Raw genomic sequence first — 21808 nt, forward strand, 5'->3', positions numbered from 1 at the left:
TAATGTAGTACAATTCCACAGTTTCACAGGGCAGAATCATACTTACCCTCAGCTTGCTCACTATGCATGTGCACAAATTCCCTGTTCCTACTGGCCACTGTGGCACTAAATGCTAAACCATGGTTCTGCATGAGCTAGGAGGGGCCCAAGCAAAGTCTCAGGCTTGCACAGTCCGCTGGTTTTTGCCAGTGTCTAATTTCACTTCCCCCTAATCTCAGCTTCTTTATCTATGAACCAGAGAACATGATTTAATGTGGCATTTTGCATTTTTGACATTTTTACCTAACATTAATCTCCAGCTTTTGCTAGGCTATCATATTTCTCACATGTTCTGACACTGAGCAGACAGTACAGTACAGCATTCTTTGAAGCACACATTGTAGTGATTATTGAAAACATGCTTGCATATTTGACTTTTTTGCACGGAGGAGGGAACTGGCCTAGCTTGCTCATCCCGCCTCCAGCAATGATCATTAATTGCTACAAATAATCTATTCTTAAAATGTGACTTGAAGAAAGGGAAATTCTGCTCATGCACCGGCCCTCTGAGCATTCCTCGTTATACCTGGAAATGCTGCTGATGTGCAGTATGATAGTACTAGGGGCTGCTGCCCTTGCTGGGTCTGCTCATCAACCCCAATCACACACCAAACTCCTTCTTCCAATGCTCCCTTTCCTTACACTTGACCAAATGCCTGTCCCTTTACATCTTAGACATGCCCCCACTTATCCCCACCACCACTTGCTGACACAAGCCTCTTCCTCTTCCAGTTTGCTCCAAGCCCCACCAGGTTTTAAAGGAGGAGGGGAGGAGCTTCAGAGACCAAATTTTCTAAACTATCTCCCTCCACTGTTGAACCTCACTGCAGTTGTGTTTAATGGAGGAGGAAGGCACTTCACAGAGCTGTTTGCCAAGCTGCTCTTTGAAGCACCTCTGCCCTCCCCATTAAACAATGCACCTCAGCCACCTGCTACCCTGTTGTCACACTGGAGTTGCCGTAGCCACCTTTTGGAGACCACACAAACTGCAGCATGACAGCAGCCCTACATTTTATGTCTATAGGCAGTGCTGTATGGTTACTCTGTACAAGAGAATAACACGTGCTAACACTCCTTTCTCTCCCGTGTTGCCTTTATGAAGATAAACACTTCACGCTTTGCTGTCTTGTCTGAGTTTTTAGCAAATCTAACTGTTAACATGCACAACATTCTTACAAGTGTTTTTGGCTGCTGTACAAACGTCAAAGGACATACCTTCTTTATGCTTGCAAAGCTGCTGTCCACCTCCTGTGCAGTGTTGACATCACTTGGTTGGTCTAAACTGTCGGTGGAAATCTCGCTAAGTTTCCTTCATGAAAGAATGTCAATAGGCATTTGAGAATGGCAAACAGAAATGCCAGAAGCTTATACCTAAAGAATACATTGTATTGGCAATGAGGGCCTACTCGAAAACAAGACTGGCAGATTTCCCCAACAGCTTTCAATGGCAAATGTTTTGGAGGTGGGACAGAATGGAAGCAATTGCTTTTGCCATGCGGAATTTGAACAACAACAATACCAACCTGCCAAGGAGTGTGGTGGAGTCTCCTTCTTTGGAGGTCTTTAAGCAGAGGCTTGACAACCATATGTCAGGAGTGCTCTGATGGTGTTTCCTGCTTGGCAGGGGGTTGGACTCGATGGCCCTTGTGGTCTCTTCCAACTCTATGATTCTATGATTCTATGAAATGTAACCTGAAGGGTTGTGAATGAACAAGGCCAAACAGGCGAGGAGCTGATTGCCCTTCCCCACATTCCTACCTTAGCAGGTGCATATACAAAACTAAGTTAGATTTTGTTCATCTAGCCCAGTACTGAATACTCAGTGCCTGCCATATCTACTTAAGAGAGCTGCTGTCTGTTGGAGAAGACAGCACTGGATGGACCAATAACTTAAAGACCTAAACTGTTTAGGGCCAGGTTATTTGAAGGACTGCCTTTATTGGGGAACCAGCTTGTTGGTCTGCCATTAAAATTAGATTGGTGGGCACTGGGGGCAGAGCTTTTTCATAGGGAACCCCTGTGTGGAACTCCCTCCCAAGCAAATAAATAAAAACTTTGCCCCAATTAACAGTAATAAAGAAACACAGGGGGGGGGGGGAGAGAAGGAGAAGCCCGCTTGCATTAGTGGAAGTCTGCTTGTGCAACACTGGCTGCCACCACTAGGTTGGAGAAACGCTCATCAGTTTCACCCAAGTCCAAGAGCTAGCTAGCTCACTGTTTCTTTAACCCAGTATAGATCTAATGCAGCATCTGCCAACCTTGAGCCCTCCAAGCAACCCCAAACACCTGGAGGGCTCCAAATTTAGCAAAAGTTGGCCTAATATGACTTGTACATGCCTGATATATAGTCCACCTACCTCTCTGAGACAGCACCTCGGTAGAGGAACAGTAACCCGTTGATTCCTAATAATTCTTCTCCATCTTCTTGGACAGTGTTCCCAGCTTTAAATCTGTAAAGAAAGTATTTTTTGCCTTCTAGGTGTGTACTGAAGGATGCATTGGTTGGGAGCTGATTTCAACCCTTTCCAGATGTTGAACTGAGCAAGGCCAAAGGGGTAGCATATAGCATCTGCCCAGTGACTCATATGACCCAAGCCAAGATGGAGGCAAGGAGCTGGTCTCCTTTGGCAGTGTGAGCAGTAAGAGATGATCTGCCCAAGTTCCCCGCTTCATGTATCTCACTTGCTTGCTCCCAATTGTCTGTCTCTCTGCTTACTCAGAGTCGTGATCAGCCAAGGTGCATGAAGGACAGCACTGTGGCAAGAGCCCTCTCACAGCTTTCATTACTCACATGTGCCTGGCAGTGGCAGATTCAAAATCCCACATGATGATTGCGCCATTTGCACTTGCGGTAGCTAACAAATTATAACCTTCCACTCTTAGTAGGTCAAAACATTTCACTTCCGTTTTCAGAGGTAACTGAAAGACAGCAAAAGAAGATGATTGTTAAAATTGTATTTAAAAGCCGGTATGTACAGTCTCATCATTTTAAAGGATAGAAAATACCTGCCTTTGCTTCTTAAAATTCTTGTTCCAAACTGTGAAAACACAGGACTATGCAATCACTGTGCATTTAAGCATGGCTAGCAGCAAACAAAAGTGCCATGGCATTTTCCTATCACCCAGTCCAAAGAAAATGACTATACGGCTCAAGAGGCTGCCTACATGAAAAGTAGGCTCCTGGAGGCAGAGAAAATTGGAGGGAAAGAGTATGGGATCTTTTTGGCCCAGTGGGCCAGATTTTTATCTGTCCCCACCCCTGCAGGCAAACATTGACAGGTGGTTTTCCCATCCACCCACAAAAGTCCCTTGCAGTGCTCTCTATAATCCCGTTGAGTTTTCTCTGCCCCTCTCCAAAGACAAAGAGACCTCTCAACAGTCAAAACAAAGTTTACTGCATGTGGTTACTTCTCAGGAGTGAGTATAATGTGTACCCAGGCTCCAAGACACTTCCTTCTTAGCAGGTTTTAAAAAGTCTGGAAATGCACCCACCTCTAGGGATGGAAGAAAAATTCAGTTCAGTTTGCATTTTAATGTGAACCCATCTAATTCTCACTTACTGGAACAACAAGCAAAGTGAAACAATAGAGCAAATAAGCAAACAGCTACCCACCAAATTTTCCATTTCTTCAAATTTTGCAGTGCAGCTATAAGGCAAGTCATATATACAAAAATGCACATTCAAGGATAATCTATGCATTGAAATGCATGCATTAGTGAAAATAACATATACAAATGCATTTTATTAGGGAAAACTGCACACAAAAATGTGTATATTAGGATAATTTTGAATTAAAATGCTCAGTTTCCATGAGGATTTTTTTATTATTGTCAACTGGTATGGCTATGTGGCAAGGGACGCGGGTGGCGCTGTGGGTAAAAGCCTCAGCGCCTAGGGCTTGCCGATCGAAAGGTCGGCGGTTCGAATCCCCGTGGCGGGGTGCGCTCCCGTTGTTCGGTCCCAGCGCCTGCCAACCTAGCAGTTCGAAAGCACTCTTGGGTGCAAGTAGATAAATAGGGACCGCTTACTAGCGGGAAGGTAAACGGCGTTTCCGTGTGCGGCTCTGGCTCCCCAGAGCAGCGATGTCACGCTGGCCACGTGACCCGGAAGTGTCTTCGGACAGCGCTGGCCCCCGGCCTCTTGAGTGAGATGGGCGCACAACCCTAGAGTCTGTCAAGACTGGCCCGTACGGCCAGGGGTACCTTTACCTTTACCTTATGGCTATGTGGCGGACTGAAATGAAGTTTGGAAAAAATGAGAAACTGAAATGGACAGATTTGCCAGTCAATACTCACCTCATTCTTTGATTTTTTCACAGGCACCTTATCAAGCAGCAGCTGAACGTCTGGAAAAAATCCATTACTTTTCTTGGCATTGGGACTCAGTTTTAGGGACATGAGTGGATTGCCTTGCAGAGCAAGAGATACTGCTTCAGGAAGCTCCCAAGTAATGCATAGATAAACTTCACCTTCATTACCCTAGAAGAACAAGGAGTTGGAAGAATAGTAGCACAGAAAAATTTGAGAATCAACTTGGCATGATTTATTTCTTCAAATATAAATATTTTGGGGTGGTGGGTTTTCTAACTGAGGCTAACCTAATTATTTATTTTGGGGAGGCACTTCAGATATACTGGGAGAAGGATTTTTATTAAAGATTTTTTTGGGATACAAAAGTACGTTCATTGTCTCTATTTCCCGGTTGTAGAATATTTTCTACTGATCAGTTACATTCCATGTGAGATATTAATGTTGTATACAGTATAAGGTTGGGGGAAGAAGAGAGGGATGGTGAATTTACATTAGTAAATGGTGAAGGGGAATGGTGAATTTACATTATTTTACTTAGTGTATGTGTGAGGTTTTTGCGTCTGTGTCACTTGGGTAGGTTCTCTTTCATTTACAGTGGTACCTCGGGTTACATACGCTTCAGGTTACATACGCTTCAGGTTACAGACTCCGCTAACCCAGAAATAGTACCTCGGGTTAAGAACTTTGCTTCAGGATGAGAACAGAAATTGTGTTCTGGCGGCAGCGCGGCGGCAGCAGGAGGCCCCATTAGCTAAAATGGTGCTTCAGGTTAAGAACAGTTTCAGGTTAAGAACGGACCTCCGGAACGAATTAAGTACTTAACCTGAGGTACCACTGTATTTTTTTTCCTTGGCAGTGAGGGAAGTTGGAAGGGCAGGGCATGGTTGGTTGTCTTTAGGTGAGATATACTGGATATATTGAAACCATGGGAGGAATTCAACCCCTTCCTGTTACAAGTGTCCTGTTACTGCAAGCACAGTTTTTAACATTGTGTTCTAATGTTGTAACTTGCTCTGGGACCTAAGGTTGAAGGATGTATAATTCATTGACAAACAAACCAAATAAAAACAAGCTGTAACAAAACCTGAACAATTTTGATAGTCCCACTGTACTCCAAGACCAGGATGACATGTCTACTTCCACTAGCCTTCAGGTAAACCATTTGCATCAGCCAGTGTTCATTAATTGTGCTTTCCCTGATCAAAGGCAAAACTTTAAGTTGCTGTCCACTTCCAAAATCCCAAGTCTTCACAGTTCCTAAACGTGCAACAAAGCAGAAGGAATGTCACTCATCATGGAAGCACCTGAGATTTCTCTTTGTCATATAGGAAGCAGCCTTCAACTGGCCTTCATTGTGAAGTCCTAGGGTACTAAAAATAGGTTCCAGTTAAGTATTCTTACAGCCCTCATCACAAAGCAATTATATAAAGATGTGGTGTTATTACAATCTGTAATTATAACACAGTTTTACCATCGCATGCTCCAGTGGCCAGGTGGAATCCAGTTTTATCAATTGCTGCACATGTCAACTCAACATTAGGTCCATGGGCATCTTCAATCTGGTATATTTGTTGGCCTGTTTCCAGTTCCCAGACCTAAAGATAAAGTGAATTATATGAAATTCAACCTACACAGATATATATTTACATAGTTGTCACTTTCTTCAAATATCTATAGTAAACATTAAGCTAAGGGGATAAGAGAAAGTGGAAAGGAAAAAGCGAAGAATTCCTATTCTTAACATTTCCCCCTGGGTTTAATGCAGGGATCGGGAACTTGTGGCCCTCTCAGTTCAGCTCCCATCAGCCTCAGTCTGGATGGCCAATGGTCAAAGATGATGGAATCTAAAGTCCAGCAACACCTGGTCCCCCATACCTGTCTTACCAATATGTAGGAAGATAAAGCCCCCCCCCCATAGCCTACTTGCTCTTAAATCCTTTGTGCAAAATATTTTGCTTTGCACTTGAAAAGCTTGCAGGATTCATACTCACTTTTACGATTGATTCAGAACAGATAGTTAGGATTTGGCGAAAGACTTTGTTGTAAATCAGCACATTGATGCTCCTCTCATGCGTCTGGGGAACCTGTTTCGTGTCTTGTATAACTCGAGTGAGAGGATAAATATCAATCACAGCTGATCCTGTGAATCATATAATAAGGGTTATTGCATCCGTCGCATGCTATTGTCAGCAAACATGTCCAACGGGGTGGGTAAACCTTTTCAGCCCAAGGGCTCCGCTGAGGGTCAGCCAGCCCTCCAAGGGCAGCATGCCAGTGAAGATGTGGCCAGGACCCACTTTGTTACTCCTGTACTCCCTAACCACACATAAAGATTGTGTTGGCCTTGCTGGTGTGTCCAGACAGCACCAACCGCCCTGCCACCTCAGACCTCACTGATAAGCTGCAGAGATGCTGGTGCTGGGAGGTCAAGAGCATGTCACCGCTATGCCTGACTGTGAGACCCATCATGAATGTTGCTTGACTCTGCAAGGACCACCATGAACTCTTGATCATGCAGTGTGTGCATGAGAGTGGTTGAGTGGCAGGAGGAATGAAAATGGGAGCCTGCCCTTTCTGAAAAAGCAGAGAGGATACAACATATAAAGACTGAGTCTCTTGCACAATCAAAGGCCACCACATATTACAGCAGAACTAAACACCTATGGAAAGATTAATAGTGAGTGCACTTCTTCACCAAAAGTGAAAGACAAATATATGTACGTTTTTTCAAGATGGGGAAAACAAGAGGGGAAGATGCTACAGGGAACTGTCACTGACCTCAATGACCCATCAAGTATTCTTATCTGAAGGCAGCCCTAGTATAGGGAAGCTTTGTGAGGTTTAAGGGTTTGTCAAGTTTTTATTTATGTTGGAAGCCGCACAGACTGGCTGGAGCAATCCAGTCAGATGGGTTGGGTACTAATTAATTAATCAATCAAAACAAAATAAAAAAATCCCTTCCAACTTAGTTGGTCTCTAAGATGCTACTGGAATGAATTTTTTTTTTTTATTTTGTTTCGACTATGGCAGACCAACATGGCTACCTACCTGTAATTAATTAATATTATTTTTTTAAAAAAACACTGTGGTGGTGAGGAGGAAGAAGAGGTATATCTACGTTACATATCTTACAGGAATTCCTGCCTCTGTGGCTATGAACTATGATAAATCTATTTTCAGACTTTACTTCACATAATAATTATGTTCAAGATTTTAATGGATGCCAAATAAGTGCTTCTCAAGGACAAAAAGACACAAGATGTTTGTGGCTTTGAATTATCAGCATCATAGGATGGGATTGCTTTAATTATTTAAAGCCACCAGTTTGTTTCCCCCACATTTCTGTAGCTATTCTCGGTCTAAACAATGCAGCTGGAAGGCCATCCATTTACTTTTCACAATTATGTATCAGCACCCCAGATTCATATCTGAAGAGGTATTTCGCTCCTAATGATTAGACAAACACACCTGTAATAAGTGTGCCATGGTTATTGTCAAATACCATAGTAAAGATTTGTGTCTCTCTAGGTCCTGCTTGGGAATCGTGGAAGACCTGCATCAGGGAAAGTGTCTGGATATCCCACACTCTGAAAATCTGAAAGAAAACCAAGATGGGTTATCTTGTGGTGCAATAGCTGCATTTCTTTATATATGTAATTCATTCGCTGCCCCATAACACAAAGTCATCTGGGTGGTTTCCAAAGAATAGGTAAAAAAACAATGCATAAGAAAAACCAAACAATAACAATGCAACAAGACAGAACTTCTCTCTCTCACACAAAATTAAAAGCAGATTTTTTTTTAAAGGCCCAGACTGCCTAAGTTATGTATATGACTTGGAATCAATTCAAGGCCTCCTCCCTGTGTTGTTTTATATGCATATTTTAAAAGGCCTTCAGTGCAATATTTCCTCATTCTGGGATTTTGCTGTTTTAGTTCTGGTGGTTGTTAGCATAAAAATCAGGTACACCGCATGTGGAAAATAAATAAAAAGTTTATTTGTTAAAAAATGGGTTTTTTATTTATAATTTGTTTGAATTGTGGATTATTTTATATTTTATAACTATCGCTTTTGATACTTATCTGCCTTAATTTTTTATCTGAAAAATAAGCTTTGAAAATAATTGATTTGGTAACCCAAAACCACCAGCATTATTTCTCACTTTTTCTTAAAAGCCAGCGTGGATACTTTAATTTTTTCTACCTGCATCATTCGGGCAAAACCTAATTCACATTTCCTAGTGAATTCAGCAGGACTAACAGCATTTAGAAGACCACAACCTCATGTTTCAGTGCCACAGATTTCTCAATTAAAAGTCAACACATTTTTTTTTAATGATAACAATTACTGCATCAGAACAATTATAGTAGCATCACTGACAAGATATTGTCAGAGATCGCTACCTATGCATTGTGACAAAACTATGCTGATCACAGTACACATGAGCATTATTAAATGCAGGGCTTGATGGACAGTTCTCTCCAGACATTGAATTCAGGAACAACAAACTAACATATAACATAAAACGTCCCCACAGATCTTCATGTGCTGTGGATTGAATGTTTTGGGATATTTATAGATGTACCAGTGTGTTCACCTCATCAGTGCAATATATGGTTTAAAAACACCCTTCTGTTTGCAAGCCTGCCTGTTGTCTAAAGAGAAGTTCCAAAACAAGGAGCAATCATTTTATATTCAATTTGTGAAATTACTAACGTTCTGGGGGCTCTTGGCCGAACAGAGTTAATCGGATTGGGGATCATGCTGAGAGCCAGATGGCTGCCTAATAGCTTTGTATGGCTTTGTTAGCACATCTGTCATAAGCTACCTGTTTTTGGTTCCTTGCTCCCTGCTTCTTCCCAAGAGAGCGAGCTGAATGGACAAAAACTCTCATCAATACAAAACAGTCTGTTACAGAGGATGAACTCCTCCCACCAAAAACAGAAACTCCATCTCTACTTCTCCCTCTCTCCTTTTAAAAGTCTAGTGAAACAACGTGTCATAATAAACACAACAACCAAGGAAATGACAGAGAAACTAGGAGTGCAGTGGTTTCGTATCATAGTAAATCCATTGAAATTAATAAACTACCCTACATTATTAAATATTATATGGAGAGAAGTGATGGCGCCAGTGCGTCCCTCTGCAATGTCCACTACAAGCATCAGATACATAGTGTAAACTGCCATGTGCAAAATGTTGTTCTTTGCCTCTCACTAAGCAACCTTATTTCTGGCCAGAAATCCTGAAGGTGTTTCTCTTTGTCTAAGCTGCACTGAAATCTATGGGACAGTTGTATTATGGACAAGGGTACCACGTTCATCATCTATACAGTGGTACCTCGGGTTACATACGCTTCAGGTTACAGACTCTGCAAACCCAGAAATATTACCTCGAGTTAAGAACTTTGCTTCAGGATGAGAACAGAAATTGTGGTCCGGCAGCGCAGCGGCAGCAGGAGGCCCCATTAGCTAAAGTGGTGCTTCAGGTTAAGAACAGTTTCAGGTTAAGAACAGACCTCCAGAACGAATTAAGTTCTTAACCTGAGGTACCACTGTACATGCACACTGTACATTTGCTTTAGATTGGACATTTTCAGTCACTTTCTTTGCCTAAGCTGTGTATGCATGGACCAGGAGTCTCAAAATTCCTAGAGTAAGGGTGCTAACCCATGGTCTGCAGGCCATCTGACTTTCAATACTTTTTGGTGGCCTGAAAATACCCCCTTTTAAAATTTTTCTGATCCTTTGGTATCCCACTATGATGTCAGGGTGCAAACAGATATTTTTGTGTCCATAATGCCTTTCCCCAGTGTTTCCCACTTTTAAATGTGTGTGTATAGTTATCAATATTAACAATAATTGTATTTATTAGGTTTTTTCCACAAAAAGTGACCTACACTAACTTACAAACACAATCCAGAGTCCCCACCCCAGTACGAAACGGATCTTCACTCTTAAACTGACTGTACTTAACAATTAGAATCATATAATCTTAGAATTGTAGAGTTGGAAGAGACCACAAAGGTCACCTCCGGCAATGCAGGTATCTTTTGCCGAACATGGGGCTTGAACCCACAACCCTGAGATTAAAAGTCTCATGCTCTCCCAACTGAACTACCAAGACAGGTAAATTGTTTATTTCTCCATCAGCTAAAGACTTTATTGTGTCACCATGCTCTCTTGTTCCACAAAAAATGGAACCACCATATGTTCTATGTAGAAGTTCAAATTATATTTTGGATTTCGTTTTTCCATTCAAGCCTGCCACCCCCCAGGATGCACTTGACCTAGAGTTCCCCACAATTTGTCAGGGAAGGACACATTAAATTTTGATTAAAGTCAGTGGATTCTAAAAGTAATTGCATTTTAAATCACTTTCTCTAGCACCAAGATGGAAACTAGTAGCAAAAACATAAATATAACATCAATCAATTTTACGAGGGCAAAACTTGAATGAAATGTCATTATGGTTTCACTGAGACTGAAGACAGATTTTGCCTCTAATGCTCAAATCAACTTTAAATAAGAACCACTTGGAATGCATTCAGTGGAAATGACTTTTTTATGGTCTGGTCACTGATGAAATCAATGGTTTTAAATGAGCTTAACTATGACTGGATTCTTCCCCCTTAAGATCCAATTTAAATATATGCAGCTGTATAAACAAACAGTGCTTTAAAAGGGTTTCTTTTGCATTTTTAAAACAGTAATTCAAATGTAGATGCACCTTAAATTTTAAAATGCCTCTTTTGTTTTATATTATTGAATGTATAGGAACATGTGGCATATTCTAGACATAACACTGTTCCCAGGATCACTTGTGAAAATGCTATAGCACAATGTAGCCAACAAGCTGTTCTCTAGACCAGGCATAGGCAAACTCGGCCCTCCAGATGTTTTGGGACTACAACTCCCATCAACCCTAGCTAACAGGACCAGTGGTCAGGGGATGATGGGAGTTGTAGTTCCAAAACATCTGGAGGGCTGAGTTTGCCTATGCCTGCTCTAGACACTGCACTACAACTTCCATCAGCACCAGCCAACTTGATCAATAATCAGGGATGATGGGAGTTGTAGGTCAATAACATGAGGGCACCATGTTGCCTGCCCCACCATAGAATAGCAACACTATTTGTGTCTATTAATAAGACAGATTTAAATGAGATGTGCAGTGTAAATATATATATATCTATAGTACTCAGAGGTAAGCCACATTCTGTTCAATGGGACTTACTCTCAGGTAAGTGTGTATAGCAAGGGACGTGGGTGGCGCTGTGGGTTAAAGCCTCAGCGCCTAGGGCTTGCCGATCAAGAGGTCGGCGGTTCGAATCCCCGCGGCGGGGTGCGCTCCCATCACTCGGTCCCAGCGCCTGCCAACTTAGCAGTTCGAAAGCACCCCCGGGTGCAAGTAGATAAATAGGGACCGCTTACTAGCGGGAAGGTAAACGGCGTTTCCGTGTGCGGCTCTGGCTCGCCAGAGCAGCAATGTCACGCTGGCCACGTGACCCGGAAGTGTCTTCGGACAGCGCTGGCCCTTGGCCTCTTTGAGTGAGATGGGCGCACAACCCTAGAGTCTGTCAAGACTGGCCCGTATGGGCAGGGGTACCTTTACCTTTACCTTTAAGTGTCTATAGCAGAGCAGGGGTTGTCAACCTGGTCCCTACCGCCCACTAGTGGGCGTTTCAGGATTCTAGGTGGGCAGTAGGGGTTCTATAGCACAAGTTGAATCCTCCTTCCGTTGAGCACTGGTGGGTGGTAAGGAAATTTTACCAACAAGAAAGATGCATTAGTGGGTGGGTAGGTATAAAAAGGTTGACTACCCCAGTGTATAGGGTTGCAGCCTTACTCCTTAGCAAGTACCATATGATCCGTGGTTTAGAGTTTGATTTAGCTTTTTTAGAAAGTAGGTTTTTTGTGCAGGATTTACAATGCATTTTTCTATTCTAGTGTTACAGATTTGGAGTTTATTAGTGAAGAGTAGAAATCAAAAAATGGTAGTGTTGAGATAATATTTGGGACATTGAAAGGAAAATACAGGCTGCAGCAGTTCTCCTATGCTCACTAGCCAGACTAGACTGGCTGAATGTAGCTCATTATGAAACAAGAAGCAGAGGTCACCTCAAGAGGAATCTCCCAGTTCTTGATAAAACAGAGGTTACCAAGGGGGTCGGGAGGGGTGTGAGGTGACAGGAAGGAGCTTTGGGTTTTGGCAGGGTTTTCTAGGAAGAAGAAAGGAAGTCAGGCCAGCACTCCAAGTGGGGGCTGGAGGGCCAGAACCATCTTGGCTGCTGGCTGGGAAGGCAGCAGCCCGGAGGCTTGGGAGTATGGCTGGCTGCTCTGGACTCCAGCTGGCAGAAGCCATAAGAGAAGCAGGGAGAGACACCCTTGAGAAGACAATGCTGTAAGATCTGCAACTCACTCCACTTACGCTCAGGTTGTGTATATATATATATATATATATATATATATATATATATATATATGAATAAGCCATATTATATCTTAAAGTCACTACAGTCTCTGCCGTGTCTTGATTCCCAATGGAAACAGAACCCAGGGTGAGTGCCTGGAATCCCCTAGAAGCTTGTGCACTGCTCAAAAGAGATTGGGGGCTGGCGTAACAATAGGAAGTCTAAATCTCTAATCTTGGCCCTACAAATCTGCAATGCAAAACTTTTCTGGGTCTCGCACCCGATGGCCATGTATACACAATTTTCTAAACTTCAGGATTGTATGAACAGAATTCCATCATGAGTTTCGAGAATTTGGTCTTACACAATGCTTTTCCATGGAAGGCATGATAGTTTGCCATAAATTATTTGGCAATGGATAAATAATATAGCACTTTGAGCTCATTACGTCATATTTGACGGGCACACTATTCCTTTGCCATTCAGAAGAGAAAGTTGCCATTTCATAGGTAAGTCCCAAAGCTCCTACAGAGAGAGACAGGAACAAACACTTTCACCTTGATCTTTTTCCTCGTCCTGTGGGCATGAGCTGCAGCAATTATGCAAGCGACCAGTTTAAACATGAGTAACTTTGACACAGTTTGCTGCAAGCGGGGCTGGGGAGTCAGAGCCACCACTGTGCATGTAACAATGTACACACACGCATGGCTGCGTGAGGTCAGGCACAATGAGCAGCTTAGAAATTCCAGCACATTTGCTCGGGATCTTTGGAGGTGACCAGCGACAAACCGCTTTGGGGGAAGGCTTTTATTTATAGCGAACAGCGCTATTCTAAGTTCTGACAAATTAAGGAACTTGCCTGGGCAAAGTAACAAATGACCCTGTCATGCATCTGCATGTAGACTGCCATGTGAGTGCTGGCTTTTGAAACTGAAAACTATGAATCCATGCATACAGTGGTACCTCAGGTTACATTTGCTTCAGGTTACATACACTTCAGGTTACAGACTCCGCCAACTCAGAAATAGTGCTTCAGGTTAAGAACTTTGCTTCAGGATGAGAACTAGCTCTAACCCTGTGCCTCTTAAAAATCCCTAAAGAACATTCTTTGAGTTATATGGACTGTCATAACCAAACATTTCAGTTAAGATCTTTTCCCAACAGGCTGCTACAATAACTGAAAGAATATGAAGGACATCTGATCCTGGAGACTGACATCTTGAACAGTGATCAGAGCTCAAGTCACATTAATCACAGTGGGATGAGATACCATCAGAACTGCAGCTTGAATATTATTATTAGGCATTACATGAAAATTGTCTGGCTTTCACCAGTGTTTTGACTGTGGATTTTACAGCCTTTCTGATAGCACTGTAGTCCACTTACACAATTCAAGAAGTCTATGGAGACCTTAATGCGAGTAAAAATGAAAATTGCAGGCTAGCTAAACAACTATGACGCTGAAAGCTATTCCTGGAGAATACAGCTTTCATATCTGGGTTACTTTTCTCACAGAATGTTTCTCCCGTTCAGTTGGCTCTCGGCTACGTAGGGAATGGATGGAATTTGGCTGTGCTACTGTATTGTTCAGATTTGAAGCAGAGCCATTTTAAATAATCAGCGGGTGTAATTATTTGCATGTTTTCTCAGTAAGTCCCATTTTGTGTAAGACTCCAAGGGCCCCAGAAAAAAACAGACAAGGACAGTGCTCAGGGCAGATCATGGTTTCATTAAAATGACTTTAGTCAAAAGTGAGTCCTCCTAGACTCTTTCATAGCTGTCTAATAGCAAGGCAGCTTCCCTGGTAGGGGAAGAGAGAGAGGAGACTGAGGCACTATACACTTAAAGCAAAGTCCCCTAGGACAAGGGATGGATTGTTAAACTACTCTGAAAGTTCTAACTCTGTGAAGAGAATAGAGGTCTCCTGAAAACTCTCAGCACCCTTAACAAACTACAGTTCCCAGGATTCTTTTGAGGAAGCCATGGCTGTTAAAATGGTAGGACACAGCATTCAATGTATAGTGCAGATGGGGCCTGAGTCCTGGGTTTGAACGGCTCCAGATTCTAGTATGTTACACAACTGGAAAACATGGAGTAGATCACTGTTCAGTGGAGCCTCTGTGTCTAGTATAATAGTCTGAATATCACATGGCTCCGTTCAGAATTCTATTTTGCTGGTTTTAATTTGTTAATATATGGAAATGGCTTTAATATTTAGTCAAGTAGTAGCAGAAAGGGGCTGCCAGTATTAGGGGAAGGAGCCCAAATCTCATTTTGTTTCTCCAGTTGGCAAATGTAAAAACAGACGCCACTTGGGCAGTTTCCTGAGACCTCCAACCATAATGAATTTCTTAAGAGTTGCTGGGAGTCTCTCTGTAAAGAGAGGGAGGCAGGGCTGTTGCTGCTACTGATTATATATATATATTTGTATCTTATTATAATTTATGTGGAAATTGATCAATTTTGTTTTGTATTTTTGATGCTTAATTTGTTGTCTGACTACTTATGTTTGTAATTAGGTTCCCCCCCCGCCCCATGCTGAAAGCTGCCTTGAGCATGGCTTTAAATGGGAAGGTGGCATACAAATAAAATGATGTATGTATGTAAAGTCTTGCCCTCTGGATTATATGTAAAAATCAAGGAGACAGTTAAATACATGCTTAAAGTGACATCCTATACGCTGTAGGTCAGGAATAGGCAAACTCGGCCCTCCAGATGTTTTGGGACTACAATGCCCATCATCCCTGACCACTGGTCCTGTTAGCTAGGGATGATGGGAGTTGTAGTCCCAAAACAGCTAGAGGGCCGAGTTTGCCTATGCCTGCTGTAGGTCTTGTTCCTTGAGTGCAATAGGAAAAAAATGGTGGATCGCGTTGCCCAATTTTCATGCAACATGACAAAGGTTGCTCCCTGCTGCTACTTTGAACAAAACCAATATGTAAAAACAAAAATGTACATTTTCACCACTTGACCCATTTCAGTCCATTTTCTTTTCTAGGCTGAAGTGTCAGATGTATATAGGAAATAGTCTAGAATTTGTTCAAACAGTGAATTTTGCTGTGATTGTTCTTACAGTTCACACCCTATTTATTGCGACTGAGTCTCCATTATAAAATGTACGTCAGTCTTCCATCCAGAGAGCAATGGGGTGGGGGTGGAGAAGAATGGCTATATTCAGTAAGCCTTTATCAAAGATTTGTATTCACAGATAGGCCCCACAGCTTTCTATTTAAACCCACAGCACTCTGCTGCTTGCTCTCGACAAAGAAGCTCTCCGTGAGTAGAAGCAGCCTGCTGAGCCCAGTGCACTATGGGAAACATCTGTCTAATTTGCAATGTCATTTCAATGGATAGCGTTGGACAATGTGAACAAAGGCCACTTGGCTGGAATCCGGCTAAACCGAGTGAAGCTGAGTATTTAAAAATAAATTATGGATATGGCTTACAAAAGTCAGACTTTTGCAACATTACAACTATACCGTCTAGAATAGTAACATTTATAACATGACACCCTGAAAGTATTTATGATGTTTATGAATGGAAGTGATTATGTTTTTATATTTGTTGGAAGCCACCCAGAGTGGCTAGGGCAATCCAGTCAGATGGGTGGGGTACAAATGAAATATAACAATCATCATCATCATCATCATCATCTCTTTTTCTGATTAGGTTACTAACTAAGTGGGTATGGGAATGTTGTGGACACAGTTTTATCTTGATTTAAGCGAAGGATCTGACAAAGTTCTGCACTGTATCTTGGTTAGAAAAAGAGTGCTTATCAATAGTTCATTGTCAAATTTTGGGAGGCTTCAAGTGGGATCCTTCAAGGCTGGGATTGATGCTCTTTGACATGTTCATCAATGACTTGGATGAAGAAGTGGATAGAATCTTTATCAAATTTGTGAAGGTTACAAAAGTGTGAGGAAACCTAACACTCAAAAGGCAAGAATAGAATTCAAAATGATCTTGATAAAGTAGAAAACTGAGCTGGATCCCCCCCCCCCCCCAATGCCATTCAACAAGGACAAATGCAAAGTTCTGCATTTCGGACCATAAAAAAAATTCACAGATATCAGACTTTGCAAAAAGGAAAATAATGAGAAAATGCACTGCGTAGAATGAGAACTTGCTCTGATGCAACATCAACAAACCTTCCTGCAAACAACTCAGAATACTCATTAAATAGCCAACATTGTCTAATCTCCCTGCAAAAAAATCAGGATGATTACCCAGTATATAGATCCTCTGGAAGCACCCTTGGAAACTTAATGTGGAATTGTTGCACTTTGCTCACAGATATGGGGCAGCCACATGATGTCTTCATCAAATGGTTGTCTTAATGGATTTTCCCTGAGTTGCTTCCATCTGTTTTTAGACCACAGATAATCTGGGCCAGTCTCATTTCGAGCTGAGAAGACACATAAGCTTGGCTTTCTCTCTGCGTCAAGTTCAAAAGCATGGCTCTGCTCCAGCCCCCCCAAAACCTAATAGGAGAGCATGATCTGCTGGAGTTTTAATGCTGTGAGCCCTACCATTTTACACTAAGCTTGTGTAACTGTGTAAATAAAACCATACATCACAACGACACCACCATCTCAGGTAATCTTCAAAACCTCTCACCACTCAGGAAAGAGGGATGCGGATAACAGAATGCACTGACATTTCAGAGGCTGAGACCGTTCACCATGCCTCTGCATTTCTGGATGTGAGCTCTTTGAATTGTGGCCAACCTCACATTTCCTCTGGTTTGTTCAATTACACACTTTTAATTGATTTAATTACTCCCCCCCCCCCCGTTTTATCAGCTTTATCAGGCCAAATTAATTCGCAGCCATAATCTGACAAGGAATGCTGCTGTTCTTCACCCTCAGGAGAGCAGAGTCACAGCAGGTAGTGAATGGAACGTAAGTAGGGAAGCAGATACTGGAACTCAATTCCCCAGTCTGGTGTTGCGCTTGCATCATCAACACTAAGTCTTCTTAATTCCCTCTAATAGTTTCCAGAAGGCTTTTGTTTTGCCTTGATACAAACAAAGAATACAGTGGACTCTGGCTGGGCTTGCCAAGAGCTCATTCATGCAATGGTAGGCTGATGGGAAAACAGAAAATACCCTTTTGATACTATAGTAAGATGTATCTCCTTGCTATACCTGGCAGCTGTATTGCTATTTTTATTATTATTAATTTATTATGATTTATATTATATTATAATTATTATTATATTAATATATTAAGAAACACTGCTCGACTCTCTCACTTCCCAGCTTGCAGCTTTCCTTCTACCCAGTGCATTTTTTTTTAAAGAAAAAGACTTCATAGTACTCACCATGAAGTTGTGAGTAAGTGCTACACTTTTAACATTTGGGGAAAAGGGTGCCAGTACTGTGTACCCTTGAGCAAACTCAGAAAAAAGCACTGCTCCTACCTCACATCACTCCAGTTCTCGGCTCTCAGACTTTGTCTTTCTAACTACCCACCAGCTGGGGGAGGGGCCTCCACCTTTTTGCCATCTTGCACTGATCCACTTCCTTTGTTCCCCTTAATGGCCCATCACCCAGGCTATCACTTCACCGGGAAGCTATTCCAAGAATTAGAAGTGGGGCTCAGGCATTAGAAGGGTCTTGGCATACAACCTACTCCCCCCAAACTCACAACACTATAAACTTATATTCTAGTACTATTTTTAAGAGTTATATTCCAGTACAAGTATCAAGCGTGAAAAATATATGCGCAAAACTCAGAAAGGATCAAGATTGCACTGATTGTGCTTCGTTTGTTTGTTTGTTTGTTTGTTTGTTTACTTTTTCTCTGAAGTCTCCAGAGAAATTCAAACTCATGGCTAGGTCATACCAGACTCTACACTGCATTAAATCCTTTTGGGACTAAAGAAAGAGGAAAGAAAGTATGGGAGTCACCATGATGTTAATGCAGATTCTTTTTAGAAATGCCGGATAAATAAACAATTTCACTATTTGCAAATGGATATATGCTAACAAGATTTTCTATAGTATCCCTTTCTTCATGCAGCCATTTCCCATATGTTTATAGGCTGCTTCCCTGGACTTTTCCAATATATTCAACATTTTGATTGGGGGAAAGGGTTTTAAATAGAGACTTTGGGGAAACATTGAAAAGAGTAGTTTTGGACTAATGCACTATACAGCTGACTACCTCCTATATCCAGTGCTTTTTTTCCTGGGGGGGACGCAGGGGCACACATACCCCTAAACATTTTGTGAATCTAAGTTTGGCCTTATTGAGGTGCAGTATTTCAATACGAGTAGGAAAATGAAAGTAGCCCTGACCATTTTTTAAAAGAAAAAAAGCACCGCCTATATCTATATGAACTAGAATGCAGAAGATCCCTCAAAGGAAAAATTGTGGGTTGTCTCATCTATCTATCTATCTATCTATCTATCTATCTATCTATCTATCTATCATCTATCTATAATTTTTACTGACTGATGAGAGGAGAAAGCAGCAGCTTCTCTCAGTAACAGTGGAGTAGCGTGGGGGTGCAGGGGTGGCCGGCCGCACCGGGTGCAACATCTGAGGCGGGGGTGCGCTCGCACTCACAGCTCTCTGCCCCTACCGGGTTAGGGGGCGCAAATTACTTGCCTTGCCCCGGGTGCTGACAACCCACGGTACGCCACTGCTCAGTAAGATACAGTGAAAAAGTAGTTTACCTTTGCAGTCGAAAGGCTAATAATGTGCTGGTCCTTTTCATTGGTGACAATCTCTGTTATGCTAAATAAATGTCCCATCAGCTTCCCCACTGGCTTTGTATTGATGTTAGGATGCCACAAACGAAGAATTTTATCATCTCCTGGAGAAAGGAATGGACCAGTGAGCCTGTTACCTGGGCTGCAAAACAACTCAAAACTGGTAGAGTTATTAATATACTGTGGTATTGTTGTTGTTGTTATCATCATCATCACAGACTGGTACATGATACCCTGCGGGACCTGACATCTTTCCGCAAGGCCTGCAAGACAGAGTTGTTCCACCAGGCCTTTGGTCAGGGCCCAGCCTGACTCCCTCCTCTGGCAACCTGCACAGAATTTTGCTTAACGGTTGCCATTAATTTGATTTTAATTAATTTTTATAATGAAATGTTTTTAGAATGTTGGATTATTTGATTGTTCGATTATTTTATTGTTGTTAGCCGCCCTGAGCCCAGCTTCGGCAGGGGAGGGCGGGATATAAATAAAATTTATTATTATTATTATTATTATCATTATCCCGCAATTTGATCGCTTTGTCAAGTGCCTCCCATTGTTCCTTTCTGTATAGGAATTTCTTGAGTTTTAGCGTGTTTTTATAATGAGAGCGCCACCTGTGCAGGTTTTCTATTGAGGACAGGGTCCCTTCCTGTTTTACTTTATTTTGTAATTTCCTAAGCAAAGATCTTAGATTCCTACAGTCTTTGTCGAACCAGGTCCTCGAGTTGTTTAATTGTTTGGGAGGATTGGAGCTCGTAAGTAGTGGGAAGAGCGACTCTGAGACCTGCTGAAATATTGAAAAGGGATCAGAATTAGATAAAATACACTGGTCTCTCAAGGCCAGTAAGTCTGATGAATGCAGGTGTTGTTTGATTTTAAAATCCAGGTCGCTGTTCCATTTACGTCTACGAAGGGCCAGAGTTAGAGGTGGGTCTGCACAGTGATTGCGGCATTGCGGGTCCTCCAAACCACGGGGAATTAGTGAAATTGATATAGGAAGATGATCACTCTCAATTCTATTGAAAGTGCTGAAGCCCTGTGACCTCTCCAAGAGTTTTGGGGAGACCAGGATATAATCAATAACGCTCGCACCTCTAGGCCCAAGAAAAGAAAAGAAACCCCCTGACCTGTCCATATGAGTACCATGCAAATTATACAAATTATGTTTGAAGGCAGTCTCCATTAATGTAATGCCTGCCTTATTCAAGACCTTGTCGTCAGAGGACCAGGGAATAAACCAATCTGCCTCTGGCAGGAACTGAGATTTAGAGCAGTACGTATTAATGTTATTTCCTATCCTAGCGTTGAAATCACCTGCCAGCAGGATATCCATGCCAGGGAGTTCTAGTTCAGCCTTCTCCAAACATAGCTCTAAATCTTCCCAGATTTGTAACGAATGGGGAGGGGAGCCTATGGGAGGGATATATAAATTAAAGCAGAGAAAATCTCCTCCTTCCCTGCTAGAAACAAGTAAGATTTGTAAATTGTTACTTTTCACCCACTGCTGTTGCCGGGCCTTGCACTTTAGCTTAGTCGATATAAAAGTGACTAAACCACCACTAGGTCGGCCTCGGGTATTTGATTTTAACGCGGGGGTAACAAAGGCTTCGTATCCCTGTAGAGAAGGGGCATGGAGATCTAAACACCACGTCTCCTGTAGACATATGATCTGAAATTTTGTAAGGAAATCCAGAAGGTCGACATCGCCCTGCTTAGATAGCCATCCCGCCACATTCCAAGATAGAATGTGGAAATAGGGTGATGGTGGAAATAGTGGCAGTCAATCTCTTTTCCGGTGGTTTGAGGCTCCTAAGTTGGGCTCCTCCTCTTTCTGCCCTGCTTGGTGGTTCCAGGTTTGAGGTCGCTGGACCCTAGGTAAGTGTGATGGCTTTAACCGAGGGGCCAGTTGGTTGATATGTCCCAGAGGATCTTCGATGGCATCGTTGCCGATATGATGTTCAGCAGGTTTTTGGAGAGCAAGGGTTTTGCCGACCCGTATAGTCTGTACAGGTAGCAGGTCAACAGCTGTATCTTGCGTCGGTACTGTTAGTGGGTCAAAAATTGACAAAAGCTGTGGATCTTGGTTGCGTATTGGGCTTGGAATAATGGAAGCCTCCAGTTCCGGCATCGAGGCATATGAGGTCGAGAGCATTTCAGACTGGTCTTGCTTGGGTAGTCCAATGTCAGGCTCGTTGCACGTAGAGGCCAAGGTACCAAGCGGGGGGTGTAGGAAATCAATTAAGTCATTTGCGGGCAGGCTTGCCACTCCCTGTGGGGTAATAGATTTGCCCTTATTTGGGGTCCCCGGCTCCATTCCCCTGTC

The 21808-nt window shown here is 42.4% G+C and overlaps 1 protein-coding gene across 2 annotated transcripts in view; it reads right to left on the minus strand.

The window, feature by feature from the left end:
* WDR64 (WD repeat domain 64) overlaps positions 1-21808 on the minus strand; it is a 69540-nt gene that overhangs the window by 19781 nt on the left and 27951 nt on the right. For both annotated transcript variants that reach the window (XM_083432145.1, XM_083432146.1), the window contains 9 exons: positions 19450-19589; positions 7819-7945; positions 6342-6490; positions 5822-5945; positions 5435-5607; positions 4336-4518; positions 2831-2958; positions 2397-2489; positions 1255-1348 (listed from right to left, as the gene is read on the minus strand). In XM_083432145.1, coding sequence (XP_083288271.1) covers positions 1255-1348; positions 2397-2489; positions 2831-2958; positions 4336-4518; positions 5435-5607; positions 5822-5945; positions 6342-6490; positions 7819-7945; positions 19450-19589 — 1211 coding nt within the window. The remainder of the gene's footprint in view (positions 1-1254; positions 1349-2396; positions 2490-2830; positions 2959-4335; positions 4519-5434; positions 5608-5821; positions 5946-6341; positions 6491-7818; positions 7946-19449; positions 19590-21808) is intronic.

This window comes from Podarcis tiliguerta (assembly GCF_965153285.1).
Source record: "Podarcis tiliguerta genome assembly, chromosome: 3".
Taxonomy (NCBI): Eukaryota; Metazoa; Chordata; class Lepidosauria; order Squamata; family Lacertidae; genus Podarcis; species Podarcis tiliguerta.